Source organism: Mustela nigripes, chromosome 13 (assembly GCF_022355385.1).
Source record: "Mustela nigripes isolate SB6536 chromosome 13, MUSNIG.SB6536, whole genome shotgun sequence".
In the NCBI taxonomy this organism is placed as follows: Eukaryota; Metazoa; Chordata; class Mammalia; order Carnivora; family Mustelidae; genus Mustela; species Mustela nigripes.
Window position 1 is genome coordinate 66,900,303 of NC_081569.1, and position 21,268 is coordinate 66,921,570.

Below are 21,268 nucleotides of genomic sequence, written 5' to 3' on the forward strand. Positions count from 1 at the left end.
CACAGTGCACCTCCACATGTGATAAGACATCACCCATGCAGCGTTCCAGGCAAGGAAACACAGCTTGAATCTAATTGTGAAGAAACATCAGACAAACTCAAAATGAGGAAAGTTCTTCCAAAAGCCGGAGGTAGGGGTGGAGCAGTGGAGAATAAGTCTTTCAAAAACGTCAATGTCATAAAAGTAAAAAAGAGACTGTGGAAATATTCTAGACTAAAGGAGACTAAAGAAAGACGACATCTAAAGGTAGTACGTGACCCTGGACAGATTCCTGTACTGCAGGGGGAAAAATAATGAAAGACATTATTGCATCAGTTGACAAAATTAGAATCCAAACAGGTCAATACAATATTTATCAAATGCTTAATTTACTATACTAAGGTATAAAAGAAAAATATTCCTATTTTTTAAAAATACACACTGAAGTATTTAGGGGTAAAAGGGCACAATGAATATAATATCCTCAAATGGTTCAGGAAAGGAAATGAAATGTTCACATACACATAAGCACAGAAAAATATAAAATTGTATACAACGTTATTAACAAATGTATCTAGGTAAAGGATAGATGAGTGCTACTTGTAACTATTTTTACCTTTGTAACTTTTCTGTAAGTTTAAAATTGTCTCCAAATGAAAAAAATACTTAAAACTATCAAAAGGTACAAAATGTATAAAAGTTGTGTGGCACAGTACCTGGCAGAGAATAGCATACAATATGTAACAGCTATTGCTATTAGTAATATACAGAATTTGCAAAATTTAAATTATATGCAAAAATGATACAAAAATAGATTATTACTATTAACATAATTGATATAATAAAGTAGGAACACAAACTGGCATAGATCAAAAGCCCATACCCAAAAACTTAATGTAAAATCATTGGTTCAGCAAAATTATTCTTAGCTCTTTCCTGACTTTAATTTCCTTTGAATGGTGCCATTTATGTCCATGAGCATCAAAGAATTAATGAAGCATCACACTGGTATCATACACAGCATTTATATTTTTTTATTTAAGATACTGTTGTAAAACTAGAAACCAGGCAAACGCCCACTGACAAGAGACTAAATTATAGTATATTCATGGAATGGACTAGTACACAGCAACTAGAACTACATGCATTAACATAGACAAGTATCAGAAGCTTGCTAGTAAGTGGGAAAAAGCGACAAAGACTACAATGAATATTATTAAAATGTTAGAAGACAAAACGATAGCTTTTGCAGGATACCTGTATTTGGTCAAAATACAAAGAAAAGCAAGAGAATAATTTTTAAAAATCAGAATATTTGTTACCCTGGATTGTAAGGAAATTACAGGGATGGAACTGTGGTCAAACACAGAGGGGTCTTCAACAGTACTGGTGACGCTCTAGTTCTTAAGTCAAAGAATGGGCTCCTGGTTGCTAGGTTTCCAAACTTACATGTCCATTACATATTTTCTGTGCATGTATCAAGTGTTTCATAATATTTAACTTACTTTAAAAATGATAAGATATTAGGAGACTATAATCAAATGGTTAACAATGGTGCTCTCTGGAAGTAATATTATAAAGGACTATAGCAATTAATATATATTTTGGATTATTTAGTCTTTTCTAATGAATTGGTTAATGTGTTTGGTTTTAGGGAAAAAAGACTAAAGGAAGAAAAATCTTTTTTGTTGTTTTGTCTTAAGTAAAAACAAATGCCTTTCATATTGATAGGGCTTTCCAAAGCCAAATAATATGTAACTTATTGCTACCCATTTCATAAATTAAAAAAAAAAATTCTCTGTTTATTCCAAATAAAAACAACAGATATACAATGACACTGAAAAGTAAGAAACAAAATACAAATTAAGGTAGTATTCCCATATACCTAATGAACAATAAGATATTCTCAACTACTCAGAATCTAGAAGTTAGGAAATAGGACTTATGGATGATCAGGAAAATAACTCTTAACCTACTTCTTAGGAAAGGCAGAGGTTCTCTAAAATTCTGATAATATTAATTACTAAATTAGAAATGGTGGCAACTAAGGTTATTAGCCTAGTACATATGAGTTGTTCTGGCAATTCGCAGTTCTTTTCCAGGTTGCAATAGAGACAGCAGGTAACAAACAGAAAGAGTAGGTACATGTTTGTTTGTGGAGGGCAGAAGCAATCTGTGAGAGATCTGTATTTTGAAAAGGAGAGCTAATAAAGGCTATGTCAGTTCCTAGATGAGAATTCTCAGCAATTAGGCAACATAAGCCCAATCAATACTCCTCAGTGAGGTCTGAATATGTCAAGGAGCTTCAGGACAATACAGTAATTCTTTTTCATAATGACAACTCTAAGTCATTATGGAAACGTTAAGCTATTAATTTACCAAATATTCAAGGACACATTCACTCTGCCATGTATTGGAGAGGAAAAGATAAAACACTGCTCTTGCTCTCAAGAAACTCACAAATCAGGAAACACCTCTTCAGAAAGATTTCCATTAAAAAATGGTTGAAATAACTTCAATAACATGAACAAAAAGGTCCCAGTTATTTGGCAATTCTTTTATATGAAACCTGTGATTTCCCAATAAAGCCAGGGAATAAAAACATGACTGTTCTATTTAAATTCTCATTCTTCTCCTTATAATAAGAACTACTTATGAAGGGCAGGAAGACCATGAAAAAATAGAATTAAGAGGGTCTAAAGCATCCCCGTCTCCTAAATGCAAAATGAAATCCAGGGAGAAGACACAGATTAGATAGGAGTAATATTACCTACCACTTGTCCACTCATAAAAGCTGCATGCATCTTTGACTTCCTTTTATCCTCAAAGCAACCCTCTGCAACTGTGAGTATGAATGTAACAAAGACCAGTAGGAATAAAATCCCCATTACCAGCTTCTGCTTCTGTTTTTTGCAAGGCCAAGGCCTGAGCACAGCATCCAAAAGTAGGTGCAGGAAGGACTGCCAAGACTCCAGGGTCTCCTCTGCCAGTGACCTCTGTGGCAGGATCCTTAGAGATCTTGGCCATATTTCTCTGAAAAAGAGTATCTTCACAGTTAATGCATGTAAAAATCTTTACACAATTCTCTATTTAAAATGATCATATTAAAAACATAAAAACACTGCCTGAAAAAAATCTTGCTTAAACCATCACCAGTATTTTTGTTAGGGTGTTTCAGGAATACTGTCATTACTATGACTTAGTCTACCATGACCATAATTTTCAAATTAGAACATTATCTGACAGAAGTCTGGTGGGCCAACTATGAGACAGATAGGAGATATAGTTTGCACACATATATATGAATTTAAGATATTTTAATGGTTTATGTGGTCAAATCACAATTGTTCTTAGAAATCTAAAATATTTTAAAAAAAAGAAATCTAGGATATTTTCACTGCAGCAGAGGTCAAACTCAGAAACTATATCAAACTTTTGTCTCCCACAAATTTAAAGTTTCATTTATATAGTAGGTTACATTTCTAAATACTTTAATATATACTGTCAACTTACAAGGAAGTTCTGTTGAATTCCAAAGTTAGAGAAACTGAAGCTAACCTAAACATTTTGCACAAAACTATTTCTTCACTAACATTTACTGAACACTTTCGGTGTTCTAGTCCCTTTTATAGCAATACAGCTACTAAAACCATTAATGGTGAAACATTCTTTTAAGGCAGTGTTTTTAGATTCTAGATGACTACTAAATCCCAAAGGAACAGAACAGGTGATCTTGAAAAAGGCACCTTGTTTAATTACTTAAAACCGACATATCAGCTTGATTCTAGAAGCCTCAGTTTTGATTATAAGAAACCCATTTAACTGGCTGTTGGAAAACCTACTTACAATGTGCATCAGAAGCAGAGGTCAGCAGTTACATAGAAAATGCAAACTCCAGGCAATCAAGGGGATATGAGGCTGAGGCCAAAAGGAGAAATAAAAGTTGAACGCTAAGGTAGCCAATGTTTCCAGATTTTACTCAAAATTGGAGAAAAGCCAAGGTCACAAAAATAGCAGAAGCAGCAACTTTCTTGTCTTAGTTTTAACTTGTCATTGGTGGTAAGGAAAGACAGAACAAGCATCCTTAAATTTGTTTGAAAATTCTGTTCCAATTGATATTTTTGCTTTTTGCATTTTTTCCCCCATCATGGCCAATTGTATTAATGTATTCCAATAAGGCATTAATTTTCTTGGAAACTTCATTTTTTATCTGATTGCATCCTGTCCATTTTAAAAAACTTTTGATCATCTAAGTTATTTCAAACAAGGACTTGTTTTTTTATATGTACTGATTATTTTTTCCTGGTTTAATTTTCACAAACAGTTCTAAAAATGACAAATTTAATAAACTATGATTCATAATTTCTTCATATTAATAGCACTTATATTGCAAACTTACAATCACTGGTTACAATCATTGCTTTACCTCAAGGTCCTGAGCTGGGATAGATCTTGAACAGCAGACAATCCAGTATTCTTCTATGACAAATGCCAGAGGAGGCATTTCAAAGTCACACTTTTTTCAGGAAAAGAATCTGATCCCACCCAACAAAAGCCACAAAAGTCTAAGTTCTTAACCAAATTATGTGATTCTGTCTCCATAGGCATGTGAGCAACATTAAGTCATCCAGATGATCTTAACACTGCTAGCACAATCAGAAACCCTATACAGAGACCCCAGAATTGAGTGTATATTGATAGAAAAAAGGTGTTATATTTTCCTGATCTTTGTAGCAGAGATTGCCTTTTCGGGAAAGTAAACGAGAAAGCACGTAACATGATTTTCTCATCTCTACTCACCCTTAACACTCGCTCTAAGTAATTCTTAGTTATTTTTCCAAATTTTTCAATTAAGTATTACGACCATTATTCATGGGAAGTGATCTTGCCCAGTTATTTTTACATTGAAAACAACTCTTAACTGGTTGCTTTCACATCTCTGAGAAATCAGAGTAATAGTATCAACTGGGGATACTATTAGGATGGGGTAAACTGATCTTTCAGGTAACTTTTGGGTATAAAATTCTGTACTATCTCAAACACAGGAGGCAGAAAGTCCAAGCCGTGTCATTTATACCCTACAAAACACTGGCAGTTACCAGTTATGCAGGTAACAGAGTAATTATCCTCAAGTGTAGGACTGGAACTCCGATTTTCTTTCCCAGCTTGTAACTTTCCAGTAAGTATTACTATCAAATGTTCAATCCTGCCTTGAAAATCATTAATCATGGTATCTTAATAAAACTTAACTCTTATGACTGTTCTCAAAACTTATAATATCGGCATTTTTTTCTACCTCTAATTCCAAATGTTGAAACTGGCTACATATCATTCTAGACTTTTCATGCATATCTCCTTTCTTTAATCATCAGATCTTTCACCAAAACTAAAAGCTAGTATCAGAGACTACTTAGACAACTGAAAGAATATCATTAACTCATTCTACATGCACAGATATAGTAGAGCAACAAAACTGGGCTTCAGAGTTTTGTATGAGTGAGCCATACTTCTAACTGCTTGTTCTACATTTTTTGTACTTGGTTGGCATTTTTTTGCCTTTGTGACATAAATTCCTTGAGGGCAAGAAACAGGCTTCCAAACTCTTTAGAAGCTCTTAAGAAACCCTAGTTTAATATGATGCATATTTCTTGAAGTGCCCATGCCCAAGAAACAAAAATAGGAATGAGAGTTAATTCAGTTTCTCAAAGCTCAGGCCCTTACAAAGGACAGCATATATTTTTTAGGAAAAAAAGGTCTACAGCCTAAAAGCTCTGTCTCATATTTGTGGCACCATGAAGAAGCAAAGCTTTTTGGCAAAAAGAAATGAAATCCTCTGGATTCACTACAAAAAGTTGTTAAACCACTGCTAAAAACTCAAGTTTCATGTCTACTAAACTGTAAAATGAAGAAAGGAAGAAAAAAGACCATATTCGACTTCTACAATCATCTCTGATATTTATTAATAGTGCTTTTCATTTATCAGGAACATACCTTTTCCCACTCGGAGTTGGCATTTTCTATAGCTAGGGAGAGGAGATCTCGAAAAGCTTTCTGTATGCAGGCCTTTAGTTTTTCAAAATATTGGGCAGACACCCATTTTGAAGAACAAGTTGACACGAGTTCCAAGAGTTGCTTGTTTTCTGAATCACTGACATGTTCCTTTTGGGTGTCCTTCAGGAGAAATTCAAGTACAGTGAGGATGTCTTCCTCATACTGATAGATTTCCAGTTGGATCCTCCTGGCTTCCTGCGCTGCCCATTCCCTACGACTCTGGTCTAGACATGTTTGCAATTCTGTCTCCTTCTGAAGAAGTAGTTCAGTTTTCTGTTTCACAAAGTCTTCTTTGGCTGCCGCAAGCACCTCATTAATTTTATTTCGATGATCATCTAAAAATTGCCGGTAATCTTGTTCATTTTGTTCTTGAATTTTGTGGATTTCTTCTTGCTTTTCTTTGTTCCATTCACTCCGGGCCTTTGCCAGCTCAGCCCTGACAACCACAGGGACTTCCTCATTCTTTAACTCAAGCTCTCTCTGGAGAGAATGAATCTTCTCTTCCAATTCTTTTCCAGGTATTCCACTTTTTTTCATATTTTCAAGCTCGTTTTTCCATTTCTCTTTAGCTTCAGAAATAGCAAATGATATCTAAAAGACATAACAATGCACATTTAAAATTCTTTGTGATCTCCTCATTAATTAAAAAATTACAGTAACTATTTGGGATAAGAAATTGTTCCTAAAATATACCTATATACTATAACCTAAGATCCTTTCCTTATTTTTTTTTTAAAGACTTCATTTATTTATTTGAGAGAGAATGAGCAGAGGGAGGAAGAGAGGGAAAAGCAGAAGCAGACTCCCCACTGATCAGGGAGCCCAATGCGGGGCTCCATCCCAGGACCCAGGATCATGACCCAAGCCCAAGGCAGATGCTTAAATGACTGAGCCACCTAGGTGCCCCCTCTTCATTTTAAATGACCTAGTATTTTTGTCTTAAAACACCAGTTTCTTGAAAGAGAACTAGAAATTTAAACTGACCCCAAATATATGTAATTATACAATTACCCAAAATTAACTTCTGAAAAAAATTCCTATTAGTCTTACACAGATGTAGCCTCAAATTTTATCTATGTCCATGGCAAATGAAATATCTTCTTACATAAAGCAAAAGAAGCCACATAAAGAAATCTATAACATATACCTGCATAACTTGCAGACAAATATAACTGTATTTTAATGGAAGCACAGTGGTTAACAGAGTTCATTAAATGACAATACCAGACAGAAAAAGTCATTTTACTCATTAATCTAATTTTCTGAAAGAATAAGAAGACTAGCAGATCACAGAGAGTAGTAGTACATAACCAAGAAGTCCTAGGGAACCAAAAAGCCAAAGCTTGGCTCTAACCCCACCTCTGGCTGCCGAGAGCTGCCTAGCACGGTGCTTAACAGGGCAGGCTCTGGGGACACACTACCATAGGAAACTGACCAGCTGTGGGATCAAGGGCACAGTCCTCAATTTCTTTGAGCCTTAGGGTCCTCAATTATAAAATGGGGACCAATTATAATGCTTACCTGACAGAATTTTGTTAGGAATAAATGACAAAAGAAAAAAAAAATCCATTTGAAGCCTTTAGTCTAGAGCCTGGCAGATAAGGACTCAATAAATGTTATGTCGTTCTTACTTTTGGCTGCATGGCCTTAGAAAAGTCACTTAATCTATTTTGTATATAATATGAGATTAATCACCTTAATCTCATAAGGTGCAGATCAGATAATGACCTTAAGTCTCTTTTATAAATTCAAAAATGTCAAAAGCATATGTGTTAAAGCAAGCATTTCCAAAAGCTTGGCCTGGACAGTGATGATTGGTAGTAATCAGTACTATCTAAATGTATGCTCTGGCTGTTGAAATAGGGTTATTTCCTAAGTTTTCAGGTATTATATAATCTTAGCAAACATCTTCAACTAAAAAATTCTTAAATATGTTATAAACCTTTATTCAACAATGTATTCCTGAAGAGTTGCACATAAATCAAAATTTTTGAATTGTATTTTAAATTTTCTAAGGGAACCCACCATCTAAGATGAGCTTTACAAAAGAATGTACAGCAAAATTCTTTTGCTACCAGCAGGATAATTCAGTAGTGATGTGAAACATGTTTAAAGAGTGCTGTAAGGGAAAACAGGCTTGTCACCGTGGATACCTGAAAATCATTACCAGGTGACTTGGTGGAGGTGGAAGATCCTACAGAATTTGGATGACCTGTTGACCTCATCAAAAGTGTGTATCCTCTCACATGAAGTGGTGCAAAGCAAATTTGACAGCATTAAGCAACTCAGGGGTTTCCTGATAGTTGCTATACATTACATCACTTGAGAAGTCTTTAAAAATCCTAATACCCAGGCCACACCCTGTACCATTAAAACATTGAGCCTGGGGGATGGGAGACTGGCAACAGTATTTTTTAAAAGATCCTCTTCACTTTGACATTCAGAGCACTGGGCAGAAATCACATTGTGTCAACACCCTCCGTGGGCCTTCATGATGCTTTGTTTCAAGTCTTTCTAATGTGCAGCTAAAGTTTAGGAACCACTGAACCACCTTGACTCTGGTCAAAGTTGGACTCTGGACAAACTGGCTTTAAATTTTTACAGATCTTGAAGGATCATTCTAACCTTATAAGAACCCTCCAGCCAGTGCTATGAAACTGGCCCTTGCTCACCTTCTTTGGTTTGGAGGAAGGATCCACAAGACGTTAACATTATGTTTTGTGGCTCAATAATTATTTAGAAGAGTGCTGCTTACACCCCAGTGGCTCTAAAAACTTGCAGTGTTACATCACCTAGGAGTCTGTTAGACACACAAATTCTCAGGATTCTCTTAGGCCCACCATTTCAGAATCTCAAGGAAAAAAGCCCAGGAATCTGCTCTAACAAACCCTCCAGGGGGATCTCATGCCAGCTAAAGTTTGAGAATTAACACACTGTCCTCTGATTTCTGCATGTCTGCATTTACATATATCCAGGTCTTCTAGTTCTTAAGGAAAGATCTCTTGACTACTTTATTTTCTATATTCTACCCAACTTCATAATTCCTGACTTCAGAGCTCTGAAACACATGCACGTCCTCACATTATTTCCCTTTTCTCTTCCTCTTAAATTTCCTTTTGAAATATGTCAGCTTACTAAAAAGTATAGAGAATAATGCAATGAGCACCAGTGTGTACTATCACGTAACTTAAGAAGAATGTTAGAACAGTCTATTTGTGCTGAATTATTTCCCTAAGTAACCTGTGGAATAAGATTATAAATATGACATATGAAAAATTCACAATGTCTGTTGCACATATTATTTTCCAAAATGGTTGTAATATTGGGACAACAGTATGTACTTAATACTGCAATGTATTCTTTTGTATTATAATTAAGAAGACAGAATTTACACATGTGGCATAAAATAGTACCCTAAATTTGTTATTTGGACTTCTTATGAAGATTGTATGTTCATTTTCTGCTGTACTTATCCACAGATTCTTGTTTTTCTCATAAATTTGTATTGTTTTTATCGTGTATTAGTATTAACATTTCTCATGTTTAAGATTATTTATTTATTTATTTGACAGAGAGAGAGAGAGAGAAAGAAAGAGAGCGCGTGACCACAAGCGGACAGAGTGGCAGGCCGAGGGAGAGAAAGTAGCAGACTTCCCACTGAGCAAGGAGCCCGATGTGGGGTCCTGATTCCAGGACTCTCAGATCATGACCTGAGCCAAAGGCAGACACTCAAATGACTGAGCCACCCAGGTGCCCCATTGTTTCCCATGTTTAATTCCTTCATTTTCCTTTTTATTATCCTGTCACTTTTTTTTAATTATAAAAGCGAAAATGTTTTAAATGTTTGTACCTATTTTATCTACTTACTTTATCTATCTTTGCTACTACGTCTGTTGTCCCAAAATTGAGTTATTATGGTAAAGATCTAAAATATCCCTGCTTTCCCCTATGTGCTTATTTAAAATGTTTTTCTTTTTTCCTTTTTTCTTTTCTTTGGTGGGCAGTAAAGCAAAACCTATTGATAGTTAAGTTTATTGACTGATAGTACAAAGCTCCTGGAGAGAGACCCAAGAGGGTTGCCCTAAAAATGTTTAACTTCTTAATAATTTAGCCTTTATTGTGATGCATGCTTGGGTAACCTTAATTTTTCCAAATTGCTCTCTGGCTATCATAAAAGCATTTATTATGGAATAATTCCTTATCCCCTTGTTTTGAAACAATTAAGCTTTTATTCACAGTTGGTCCTATCTCTGAAGTATGTATAATACAGAATTCTCAAAAAGAATTCTCTTTTTGTGACTCAACACTGAATTGTCATTTTCCAACATATTCTATTATGTGTTAGGGTTGGACTACTATTTCTTTTCCAGAACATTTAAAAAATTTCTAGTCCTTTCCAAGTAAATTTTAGTATTATTGTGTCAAATTTCAAAACCATGTTCAGTTTACTGTCATTTTGATTAGAATTGGTTTACTCTAATAAATTGGGAGAATGCAAAATGATTTTGTTTCGGGTCAAACATGAGGTATCCGGAAAGGAGTGTTGGCTATTTTCCAAGACTATAAGACTACTGAGTGAGCACAGAGAACAAACCATGTGAAAGGATACTGCACGACTATTAATAAACAGATAAATACCTGCTCCGAATTTCTCCTAATGATAGGGCAAGATCAAATGGGATTCAGTTTCACAGTTAAGGTTACCTTCCTGACTATGAGAGTTTCAGGACCCTAAAATATATTCTTTCTCCCTCAATATCTTGATGATGATAACAGACATCATCAGCCAGGCTCGGAGCTAATGTTCAACATGGATGATTGTACTTAATCCTTCCATAACCATCTGAGTAGATACAAATTCCCTGGACAAAGCTGGGAGGTCAGGAGAGAGGCCGTTGTGAAGCATCTCTCAAGGAGAGCGCTTACCCGTCTGGCCACAGTGATGTCTTGTTGTTCTTCCCACTTCTTCTGTTCTGCTCTGACATGTGCTTTATACTCTGCAAGGTCAGGCATTTCTTCCAGCCATCGATGACGAGCATTTTGCACAGCTGTTTCCACCTGCAATTGGTTATTGCAAGAGAAAGAGGTAAAGTGAGGTATTAACCTTCAGAAAGAGCCCATTTGCAAATAGCTACTACAATTTCATGTGTATTTCACACTGTACCACACTACATTAGTTACAGTGAGACTTCTAGTACTCCACCTTACCCCCAACAGTAGGTTCTCATCCTTCTGTTCAAAACTTCCCACACTGCCCCAAGTGAATGCCACCACAACAAGCAGAAATCTATAAATGTTCGACGGTCAATACTACTATTAGAAAGCTTCATACAAAGTACCAATGCCATTTCCAAAAAACTCCTATTTCTCTTGAGAGAAAGGAGAAGACATGCAGGAATGCTACTTGAGGTCAGCTGCTGTCTAGTAGCACACCAACCATATCCACAGTCCTCCTGCCTTACATATAAACACATTAACACATGCCAGCACACACCGATACTTTTTATAGCTTTGTCCTAGAACAAGTTTTCCTGTCTATTGTGGGTTTGCAACTAAAGAATGAAGGTGATGCATCGATTCAGGCAAAAATGTAAGACCTGAAGAATTATGAGGGCTACATGGTTGTAAATCTGTCACAGGTTACCACAAGATAATTAAGTACTCTTCCCTTATTTTGAAATACACACAGACACACATATACCCACATCCATACAAACATACAGAAACCAAGTTGACATAAGGGGCTGAACTGTTTTTGCAAAATGCTATATATATTTACAGGTAAATTCCAGGGAGTTAAAATTATGGGGAAAAGATAAAGTTCCTATAGAAATTTATATTCCTTAAAAAGTTATTATGACTACTTCCTTTCTACTACATCATGTTATTTATTTTTCTTCACAAGATCTGTGATTAGATATACACCAGAGCAGTATCCTTAAACATATCTCTTTGTCTGTAGAACATTTTCTTAACTCTGTTCAAACCTTAAACATTTCAGGAAATTATTTAACTGACAGAAGATGCCCTTGATACCATTATATATATCTGCCTATGTTTCCATTCCATAAGGATTCCCTATAAAATCACACAGAACAATTTAACAAAGAAGCAGAATGTCAAGTTTTTATCAAAAGTGGAATATACTTTTTTAACATAATACTTCAGGAATTATTTTAAGAGTTTTTAATCAGTGATAGCTCTAAAAGAGTAAATATAAACTAAAGAATGTTATATTAAGGTCCAGGAACCTTTGAGGGGCTAAATATCCTCTCAGGTGCTCTGTGAGGTCAAGACTATTTTCAAAATAATATTCAGACCTTTTCTTTTTTCACTCCCACTCATTCATGTGTGGACAACACAATGCTGCAGAGGCTACATGCTATATAGCATCTCATTGCTCTGACAGCCAATGGCAAGCACACTTCAGTATTCTTTTTTTAAAAATTTCTCAAAGTTATTTTCCAATACAGTAAATAGGTATAACACACACAGAGAAAAGCTCTTTAGGGTCTTACATTTTTTGAAAGTGTAAAGGCATCCTGAAACCAAAAAATCACCATAATAATACAGATAAAAAAGTATTAATTCTTTATTCCATTTATACAGAGCTATACTTTTCTCAGTATGACACTTTCGAAAACCAAGTAACATGGCCCAGTTAAATGGGAGCTAGTTGTCTGAGTGCTTGGTCCAAGGGGAGGCAATGGCACCGCTTTCTGGCAGGATATGGGATTGACAATGTCCCATTTGAGGGGCATGCCTGCAGATTCAACTCTGCAAGTCTCAATGTAAATACTGTTAAATAGCTTACTTGCTTTAAGTTTGTTTTTCTAGAACTACTTCAGTGAAGTATTTTCTGTAAAGTTAGATATGAAAGATACATAGTGAAATTGTGCTTCATTCAGCTGTAAAACCACCTTTAACCTTGATCATCCTAATGCTAGATTGCAAAAGGAGCAAATATTCTGAAAACTTAAAGAATACACAGAAAAACCAAGGGAGTAAAAGCTTTGTGACAGAAATATAATGAAGAAAATTTTAGTGACAACATATGAGGTTCTCTACCCTAGAATTCATAAAATTTTTTTAAAATATAAATTTATGAGGGTGCCTGGGTGTCTCAGTCTGTTAAGCAGTTGCTTTCGGCTCAGGTCATGATCCCAGGGTCCTGGAATCGAGCCCTATTTCGGTTTCCTTGTTTGGCAAGGAACCTGCTTCTCTCTCTCCCTCTGCCTGCCTGTAGCTCCCCCGGCTTGTGTTCTCTCTATCTGTGTCAAAAAAAATAAAGTCTTAAAAAAAATATATATATATAAAGTTACAAACAAGTTCAATGGTACCATTTTACAGGTTTTCATTAATAGGCAGTTCCAATAATTTTGCAATAATAAAGCATTAATATTACCTGTTTGGCAATATTTTCACAGTATTTGAGTTCTAATTCAACCTCAAGTTTTTTCAAGCCCCCACTGATAGCTGTCTCCTTCTCTTGTTCTAAATCTTGCCGGATCTTCCGCGTTTGTTCTTCTAGCATGATTGCCATCTCTTTCTTGGCAATAACATCCATGGCGGTAACTTGATCAGTTTGGCTGCAACAATCTGAGGTCTTCTTTTTCAGGGCCTTTATGGTTTGATCCAGCTTAGACTGCCACTCCTTTTCAAGCTGTTGAATAAGTTCTTGTTTGATCTGTTTTCAGAAGAAAAATCATACAAAAAAAATACTCAAATAAGCAAAAACTAGAATTAATAGCTAGCCAAAAGAGCAACCACAGCTGTGTTTGAAAACCATCTAGACATTGTTGTAGTAATTACATGAGATTTAGAAACTTGGTTGATGAAAATATATTCTCAAGTAAATCCTGAAAGTTACTGTGTATATACATGACATAAATCACATGGAGGATTTAAGTGTACTGCATAAGGTTAGGCTATCTCGCTCTCAAGATGCAACCTTCTGGAAGCTTTGACACCGCCACTATAAAGATGACATGATTCCTTTTTTTTTTTTTAGAAGAAAACTTCTATTAATATGTGGTTTTTTCCCCATCAACACCAGGCTTTCCACAAAGCAAGGACTGAGTTAAATCTAATTAATCAACCTAAAACTGAACAATCTAAAAACAGTTCTATTTATTAAACAGATTAGAATCTTGTTTGTTATGATACTAAGCTCTAGTGTTAGAGTTAACTGTAAATTCAAGAAGGGGGGAGGCAGAGTAGAAGAACGTGTTGTTGTTGTTTTTACTTTATTTTTTTCAGTGTTCCAAGATTGTTTATGCACCACACTCAGTGCTCCATACAGTACGTGCCCTCCTGAATACACACCACCAGGCCATCCCACCCTCCCACACCCACCCCAAAACCCTCAGTTTGTTTCTCAGAGTCCACAGTCTCTCATGGTTTGTTTCCCCTCTGATTCCCCCAACTCACTTCTCCTCTCCATCTCCCACTGTCCTCCATGTTATTCCTTGTGCTCCACAAGTAAGTCAGAAGAGTGTTTTAATGATAGCTTTCTACTTTCAACAAAATGCTACGATGCATCCAAACACAGTCAGTCTTAGGCAAAAATGTGATACAGCAGAACTTGCTTTTTCTTTTTCCTGTTTTCTACCTTCTGGGTATCCAGAGTTCTCGAACCACTTCCCTGGCTACCACATTCCCAGATCGTATTGGTTCATTTGAAATGGCAACCTGTGTAAGGGTTTATGCTTTCCTGACAGTCTCCCCAAAACATTAGCTATCTCATCCTTCTTGTAAAAACTGGTGAGCAAATTCAACGAAAAACAATTTGCGACAATGTAAAAATAGGGAATTTGTATTGTGCTACCCAGATTTTATATATATAAATACATACAACATATATATTCTAGAATATATATTTTTATATTAAAACATGACAAGTAAAAGAATTTCAGGTGCCAGCACTAGACTGATGAATTGCTCTTGGGGATGTGGAAAGCAGGAAAGGCAGAAAGAAAGAACAGTGGTCTACTAATCCACTTTTAGGTGGTACCAATTCCAATTAATAGCGATCTTGTGCTTAAAAGAACCTAGTTTCAATAAGTGTGAAAATTTATTTCATTTCTAAGTTTTCTAGATCATAAACTGATTCTAAATTTTGTAGAAAACTACTAGCAATCTCATTTGCTACTTAGGTAACAAAGGTAATGTTTTGTGCTTCTGAGCCTGTCTAGTCATTACTTCTTTCTTCTAATCTACAATACAGGGTATTTATTTCTTATTATAGACTGTTCTGGAGTTATCTGAACCATTCCCCAATATGAAATTAGATGTGGATTTCATTTTGAGGAATCAAAAAAGTGCTCCTCCAAAATCCATTATATCCTGAATTGGGTTGAAGAGTTACGGGGCAGGGGGAGTTTTAAAAAAATAAAAGCTTACTAGTGTAAGCTGCCAATGGCCCAATTCTGAGACATAAAATAAATGATTACGTATGTACTTGGCAATTAAAAATTGTGTTCAGGAAAAACTGTTCTCTACAGTTAATACTACCCTTTTTAAACATGGTGACTAGAAAGAAATTTTAACCCACACCTCTTTCTGCTCCTCATCCCAGAGTGATTTGGCTAACACCACTTCATTTTCAACCTGTTGCTTAATATCAGTTTCTTGTTCTTTCAGCCACTTGTTCTTTTCCATCATTAGGGTATCTTGGTACTTTTCTTCAAGATCCACCTGCAGTTTGCTTACATATTCTTCTCTTTCCTCCAATAGCGGTCTCTTTAAACAAAATTCAAGTAAATATCTCTGTACGAACTAATACTCTTCAAGTCAAATATATAAAATGATGGCTACATGCACGTAATAGCAACAGAGACAAATGATCTTCCTACATGCTAACTCTATCTGCTTAGTGAACTGTCTTGTGAAGACTTTAGACCTCAAATATTGGATAAAAAAATGTATATATGGCTATATAAAAAGAAAAAGCATCTAACTATTCAATAAATAAATTCCCAGAACACCAACTTTTTAAAAAAGTGAAACTGACATTTACATTTACACCTTACCCATCACGGGACCCATTAGATATTATAGCCCAGAAATAAAATGTATACTTCTCAAAGACTTATAATCCAATGCAAGTCAAAAATTATTGCTCTATCTTAAAAGTTACGCATCCTAGAATAAATTCAGATTGGTATTATTTTTTTTCACTATCAAAGACAAAATTTTTTATCACAACCAGCTAAAGCATTATCAAATAGCTTGATATTTGATATCAAGGGCCAGATAAAGTCTAATAATTTAAGTATTACTATAACATTATCTACTTAATGTTATAGGAATCCAGTTGATCAAAAAACTCTAATAAAGGTCTACCACTCAGGGGTCGAAATAACCTGTAACAGTTTTGTTTTGGAAATTTTCAGAAATGGTTCTCTGGACATTCCACTGAGATCCCACTGAAGCCCACAGAATGTCATGCCTGAGAAGTGTACATGTGCCATTCCTACTGCCAAGCAGCAACAGAGCTCGGGCTCGGTGTCTCTTTACCATTAGTTCTGATTTAGGACTAGCTGGTTGTCTGAGTTTTTTTCTGGTTCACACTTGACCTGGCTTATTTTGGTCTGGATTGCCGTCTGATGCCTTTCTACCAATGGCAGGTGCCAAAAAGATACCACCTAGTTTTGCTCAGTGTTGCATGGTTGCATGGTTTCGGAAATTCTCTGGTAACTAAAGGATCCATTTACTCACACTCAAGTCATGGAAACTACAGTTGTACTAATACTATAGGACAGTCTCCATCACATGGCTGAGTTGTCTAGGCTCATATCATATATCACTGTTATTTTTTGTTGACTTTAGAAAGAATCCTCAAATTATCTTACTTGTGTACATCTATCCTTCAGGAGTTGTTTCCATATGAATCTACATTTCCTTTAGACTCACTACCAATTTTCTGTGTATTTGTATGTTTGTGTATAGATCAGCTTTGCTACATAGTAAGCCAGCCAAAATTTAATAAAACTAAACTAAAATAGCAAACATCTATTATTTCTCATGATTCTCTGGGTCAGCTGGGTGGTGGTTCTGACCTAAGTCAATGCTGCTGATCTCTGCAAGCAGTTGAGGTTATATGGTCTAAGATGGCCTCACTCACATGTCTGGGTATTAGCTTAATGTCTGGCTAGAAGGATGACTTGGTCACATGGGTCATCACCCAGCAAGTTATCCCAGATCATTCACATGGTGGTGGTCACAGTGTTCCTCAGAGTGTCAAACTTATAAGCTCCAATGCACAAGTGCTTTTTAAGGCTCTTTTTGCGTATACTAATGTCCCATTGCCCAAAGTAAGTCATGCAGCTAAGATCAGATTCAAGGGATGACAAATAGACCACTTCTTACTGAGAATAGCCACAAAGTCACACTTTAATACTATAGCATGCATTCACTGATGGGAAGAACATGTGGCCATTTTTGCAATCTACCACAATGAGGAAAACCTTGCTTTCCTCTCCTTATAGAAGTAAAGTAATAGACCTATTGAGCACCGGGGACCTGCCATTTGAACATCCTACACGGGAATACCTAATTTTTAAAGTTTTATCATTAAAGGAAAGTAAATTTCTGGATAGCTTTAAAACATTTAAACTTTGCATGCCCAAGACAGCAAAAGAATTCTAACTTCTAAGGAATGACTTAGCATGTATTACAATTTGTATAAATGAGTCTTAAGGTATATGGAAATGACATTATGAATGGGAATACTGCCCACCTTTGCCTTTTCTGCAAATTCATGACCTCCAATGATTACTACCGTCTGAAGGGCTGTGTGTCTACATTTTTCCCATTCTCTGAACAAGCCAGGCTAACATGTGAGGGAAGTTCTCTGTGTTTTAATAAAAGTTTTAAAACTTGGAATTGAGTTCTACTTAACCCACAGTCTGACTCAATAAGTGTTTCAGAAAAGAACATATATGGAACAGGAAAATAAACCCTAGGATTCTTGGGGTTACCTATCTTATAAATTCTGTATCCAGACTAAGTTACTGACCTGAAAGCCAACTGCAGGGAAAATGGCTATGTCCTGCCGAGAAGGACTACCCTGAAGTTCCCTAGCTTGCTTGAGTTTAGTAAGAGTCTTCCATGGTGTGCGTATGAGACATTTCCTAGGAAAACAGATTGGTATATCTTTGCCTACCTCTGGAGGATATGAAAAGATTAATACATTTCTCTCAAACTTAAAATTCTGTTCTGTCTGACTTACGAAGATCACTAAATTTTATAATGGGTTTGTGTAAGTCTAAATAAAAAACTAAGGTATTCCCAGAGAAGGAATGAATTCTACTTCTCATGTGGTTAAGGACTTGGGCCCTCTCAGTGGGGTGGGTATAACTACAAAGGGCTAGCACAAGGCAGTCTTGTAGGGTGGTAAGTCTTCTATACCCTCATCACTCCATACCTGTGTTAAATCCTGTGTTAAAAGTGTATAGAACTCTAAACCAGATTAAAAGTCAATTTCACTGTATGACAATTTGAAATTTTTAAAGAAAAATATTTAACCTCTAAGTTTTTTGGAAGGGCCAAATCGCAGTTTTAACTTTCCTTCCTGCTGTGGTGTGCAAGCATTCATGAGCCAGTGTCATATCTGCTGTTAACTGCAAGTGGCTCATTATAGGAGATCCAGTTTTATAGCTAAACTGATTCTTTTAAAAGTATCAAAAAATATATTCCTGAAAGGAATGACCTCTTTGAGAGAAGTGTTCTTCTGTTCTTTGTCAATTTATATATTTAAAAAGAAATAATCCTAGTAGAGATCTCCCCCCATTTTAATTTTTTTAAACATTACTGAAAAGTTCTTAATTTCTAAGTAATTTAATATCCCTTTTAAATTTTATACTGCCAGCACTAACTCAAATAGCTCCCTTTAGAAGTTCTTTTTCCATTAGATGATATGTGTACATGGCATGTTTTTTTTTTATCATACTAATCTACTCAAAAATAATCAAAATATTAAATGAGCTGAATTCCTCACCTGCTCTTTACTAATTCTTTTTAAGTCTGTAGTAGCAATAGCCTGCTTTAATGTAACTTTGTTCAGACAACCTCTGTATAGAACATTTACTCAAGCCTTTAAAAATATTTTCTAATCTTGACGCAGGTGGCTTTCAAATTGTGGTCTGTAGGCTGGTCCAAAGTGGAAGGGAGAGTCAGACGTGTGTCTGGATGAGACTCCCGCCAGGACAGAGAAGAAAAGAGAGGTGACTGTTTACATGTGATTTTACTCCTGGACACTCACCAATAGCAACTTCGAAGATTCAGGCAGGAGGAGGGAGTAGAGTAGCCCCTCTGGCTTCCCTAAAAATGAGAAATTCCCTGAAAGATTGGGTCACACTAACAGTGTGACCTTGCTCTCCATAGCTCCATAAGTTCCAAGTTCAAATTCCTGCCCTTCTTCCCAGAAGAAGAAAATGATACTTAGGTACTGAGAGAGAAGTGGGTCAGAGGAAAATGTGTCTGAGGGAATATTTTGTGCAGTGCTCACAGGACTAGGCAGGTTTGCCTGTAGCCAACAAATGACTGCAAAACAAGGATCCCTGGGTTTCAGAGTCAAAGTGACTTGCGTCCATTCTTATTTATTTATTTATTTGTTTGTTTGTTTGTTTTTAGAACCCTGTTTTGCCTCTTAGAATAAGTATGTAAGGAAGAATCCTTTTCTTCTATATGTACGACATTTTCTACTTAGGCTTTACTAACCATCTCAATACTTACGTTGTGAGCTATACTGATGTGATATAGCCAAAAGCAAAGGGACTTCGTATGCTTCCCCAGTTCACAAGACAAGAAGTGCATTGGTTTCCACAACAATAGTGAGGCCAGAGGGATGAGATGGAACAAAGAGAACATGAACTTGTCCCATACCTTCTCCTGAGCCTGTTGCTCCTTTTCAATGGTCTTCCTGAGAGTCGATTCCAGGTCATCCTTCTCTCTGCACACCTCCAGGTAACATTCTTGCACAGCAGCCATCTCCTTATTCATCTTGTCTAAGTCAGACCTTGGATACACAAAACCGGCAACTAAATGACCACAAAATAATACAAGGGCTGCAAAACAATTTTCCTCTCAAGTATGGAACAGAATACTGTCTCTACAGCGTAAAGGGTAGCTACACGCTCCTGTTCTTACCTAAGTTGCAATCGAGCCCCCTCATAAACTTCAAAGAGCTGCTGCTTCTCCAGAGCATGCTTTGCTAGGAGGCTTTCCCGAATTTGGGCTTTCATGGCTTCATGGTGCTGCTGGTAAGTCCTCTCACACCTAGAAACAGAAAAGAGACAGTAGAATCTGTGGCAGTACCCAGTGTTACTAGAAACACCAAGATGAACTGGTGTCTTTTCCTTCCTTCCCTATCCACTCCCTCCCTCTGATGCAACTTATAATCAAGGTCAGGTTGGTTTTCCCCAACCAAAAGTGGTAATAATTAATTCCCAATTGATGAGCTTAAAGAATCTTCAAAATCGTCTTTCCTCTGTTTCTAGAGAAAAATTAGAAACTTGGACAAGAAAATGCCCCAATCCTTCACACAGATAATGGTCTTTGGTTGAGGATTATTGACAAAAAATTAATTGAAATAGGGTACAGTTCCAAAATCCCAAGGTATCTAGATTAAATGTAAATACTAGAAATACCCAACTCACAAGTAAGTTATGCTCCAAAAATCTGTTTCCAAGTTTATGATTTGGTATTTGGAAGACATATTCCCTCCCACAGATTTCTTCCTAATAAAGAATAGTTTCCCAGACAGTCTATAAAAACCATAAAGCTATACTATTTCAATGAACTAGTTTTGATGATGCTATAGAACCCAACCCACTACACAACATCATTCCCATGGAAAATGTGTTCTGAATTCTAATTTGAGAAGCCAGGGACTCCCTTTTCTTCTAAGATCTCAGCAGGGAGGGTTCACTCCATAACTTCTCTTGAATCTTTCTTTCTTTTTTTTCTAAGCAGGGACAGGAGGGCAGAGAGTGGAGGCAGGCATTAGATCTCTATGTAGACTTTACCTATCCACAGCCTCCTGTTTATCACGGTCAAAATCTTGTACCATTTGTCTCATCTGACTACATAAGTCTTGATTTGTATTTCTCAGTTTTTCTTCAGTTTCTTTAAGTTCCTAGATACAAAAGAATAAAGTAGTTAGAGGATATAAACATCATTTTCACTGATTAGTCCAATCTTATCTTTTAAGATCCTCTGTGCTTTATCTCTACCC

The 21,268-nt window shown here is 36.2% G+C and overlaps 1 protein-coding gene across 5 annotated transcripts in view; it reads right to left on the bottom strand.

Moving 5' to 3' along the window:
• The window catches only part of CEP152 (centrosomal protein 152), a 91,253-nt gene that overhangs the window by 15,784 nt on the left and 54,201 nt on the right, over positions 1 to 21,268 (bottom strand). For all 5 annotated transcript variants that reach the window (XM_059372780.1, XM_059372777.1, XM_059372779.1 and 2 more), the window contains 7 exons: positions 21,060 to 21,169; positions 20,182 to 20,310; positions 19,918 to 20,050; positions 13,436 to 13,717; positions 10,957 to 11,088; positions 5,971 to 6,621; positions 2,871 to 3,012 (listed from right to left, as the gene is read on the bottom strand). In XM_059372780.1, coding sequence (XP_059228763.1) covers positions 2,871 to 3,012; positions 5,971 to 6,621; positions 10,957 to 11,088; positions 13,436 to 13,717; positions 19,918 to 20,050; positions 20,182 to 20,310; positions 21,060 to 21,169 — 1,579 coding nt within the window. The remainder of the gene's footprint in view (positions 1 to 2,870; positions 3,013 to 5,970; positions 6,622 to 10,956; positions 11,089 to 13,435; positions 13,718 to 19,917; positions 20,051 to 20,181; positions 20,311 to 21,059; positions 21,170 to 21,268) is intronic.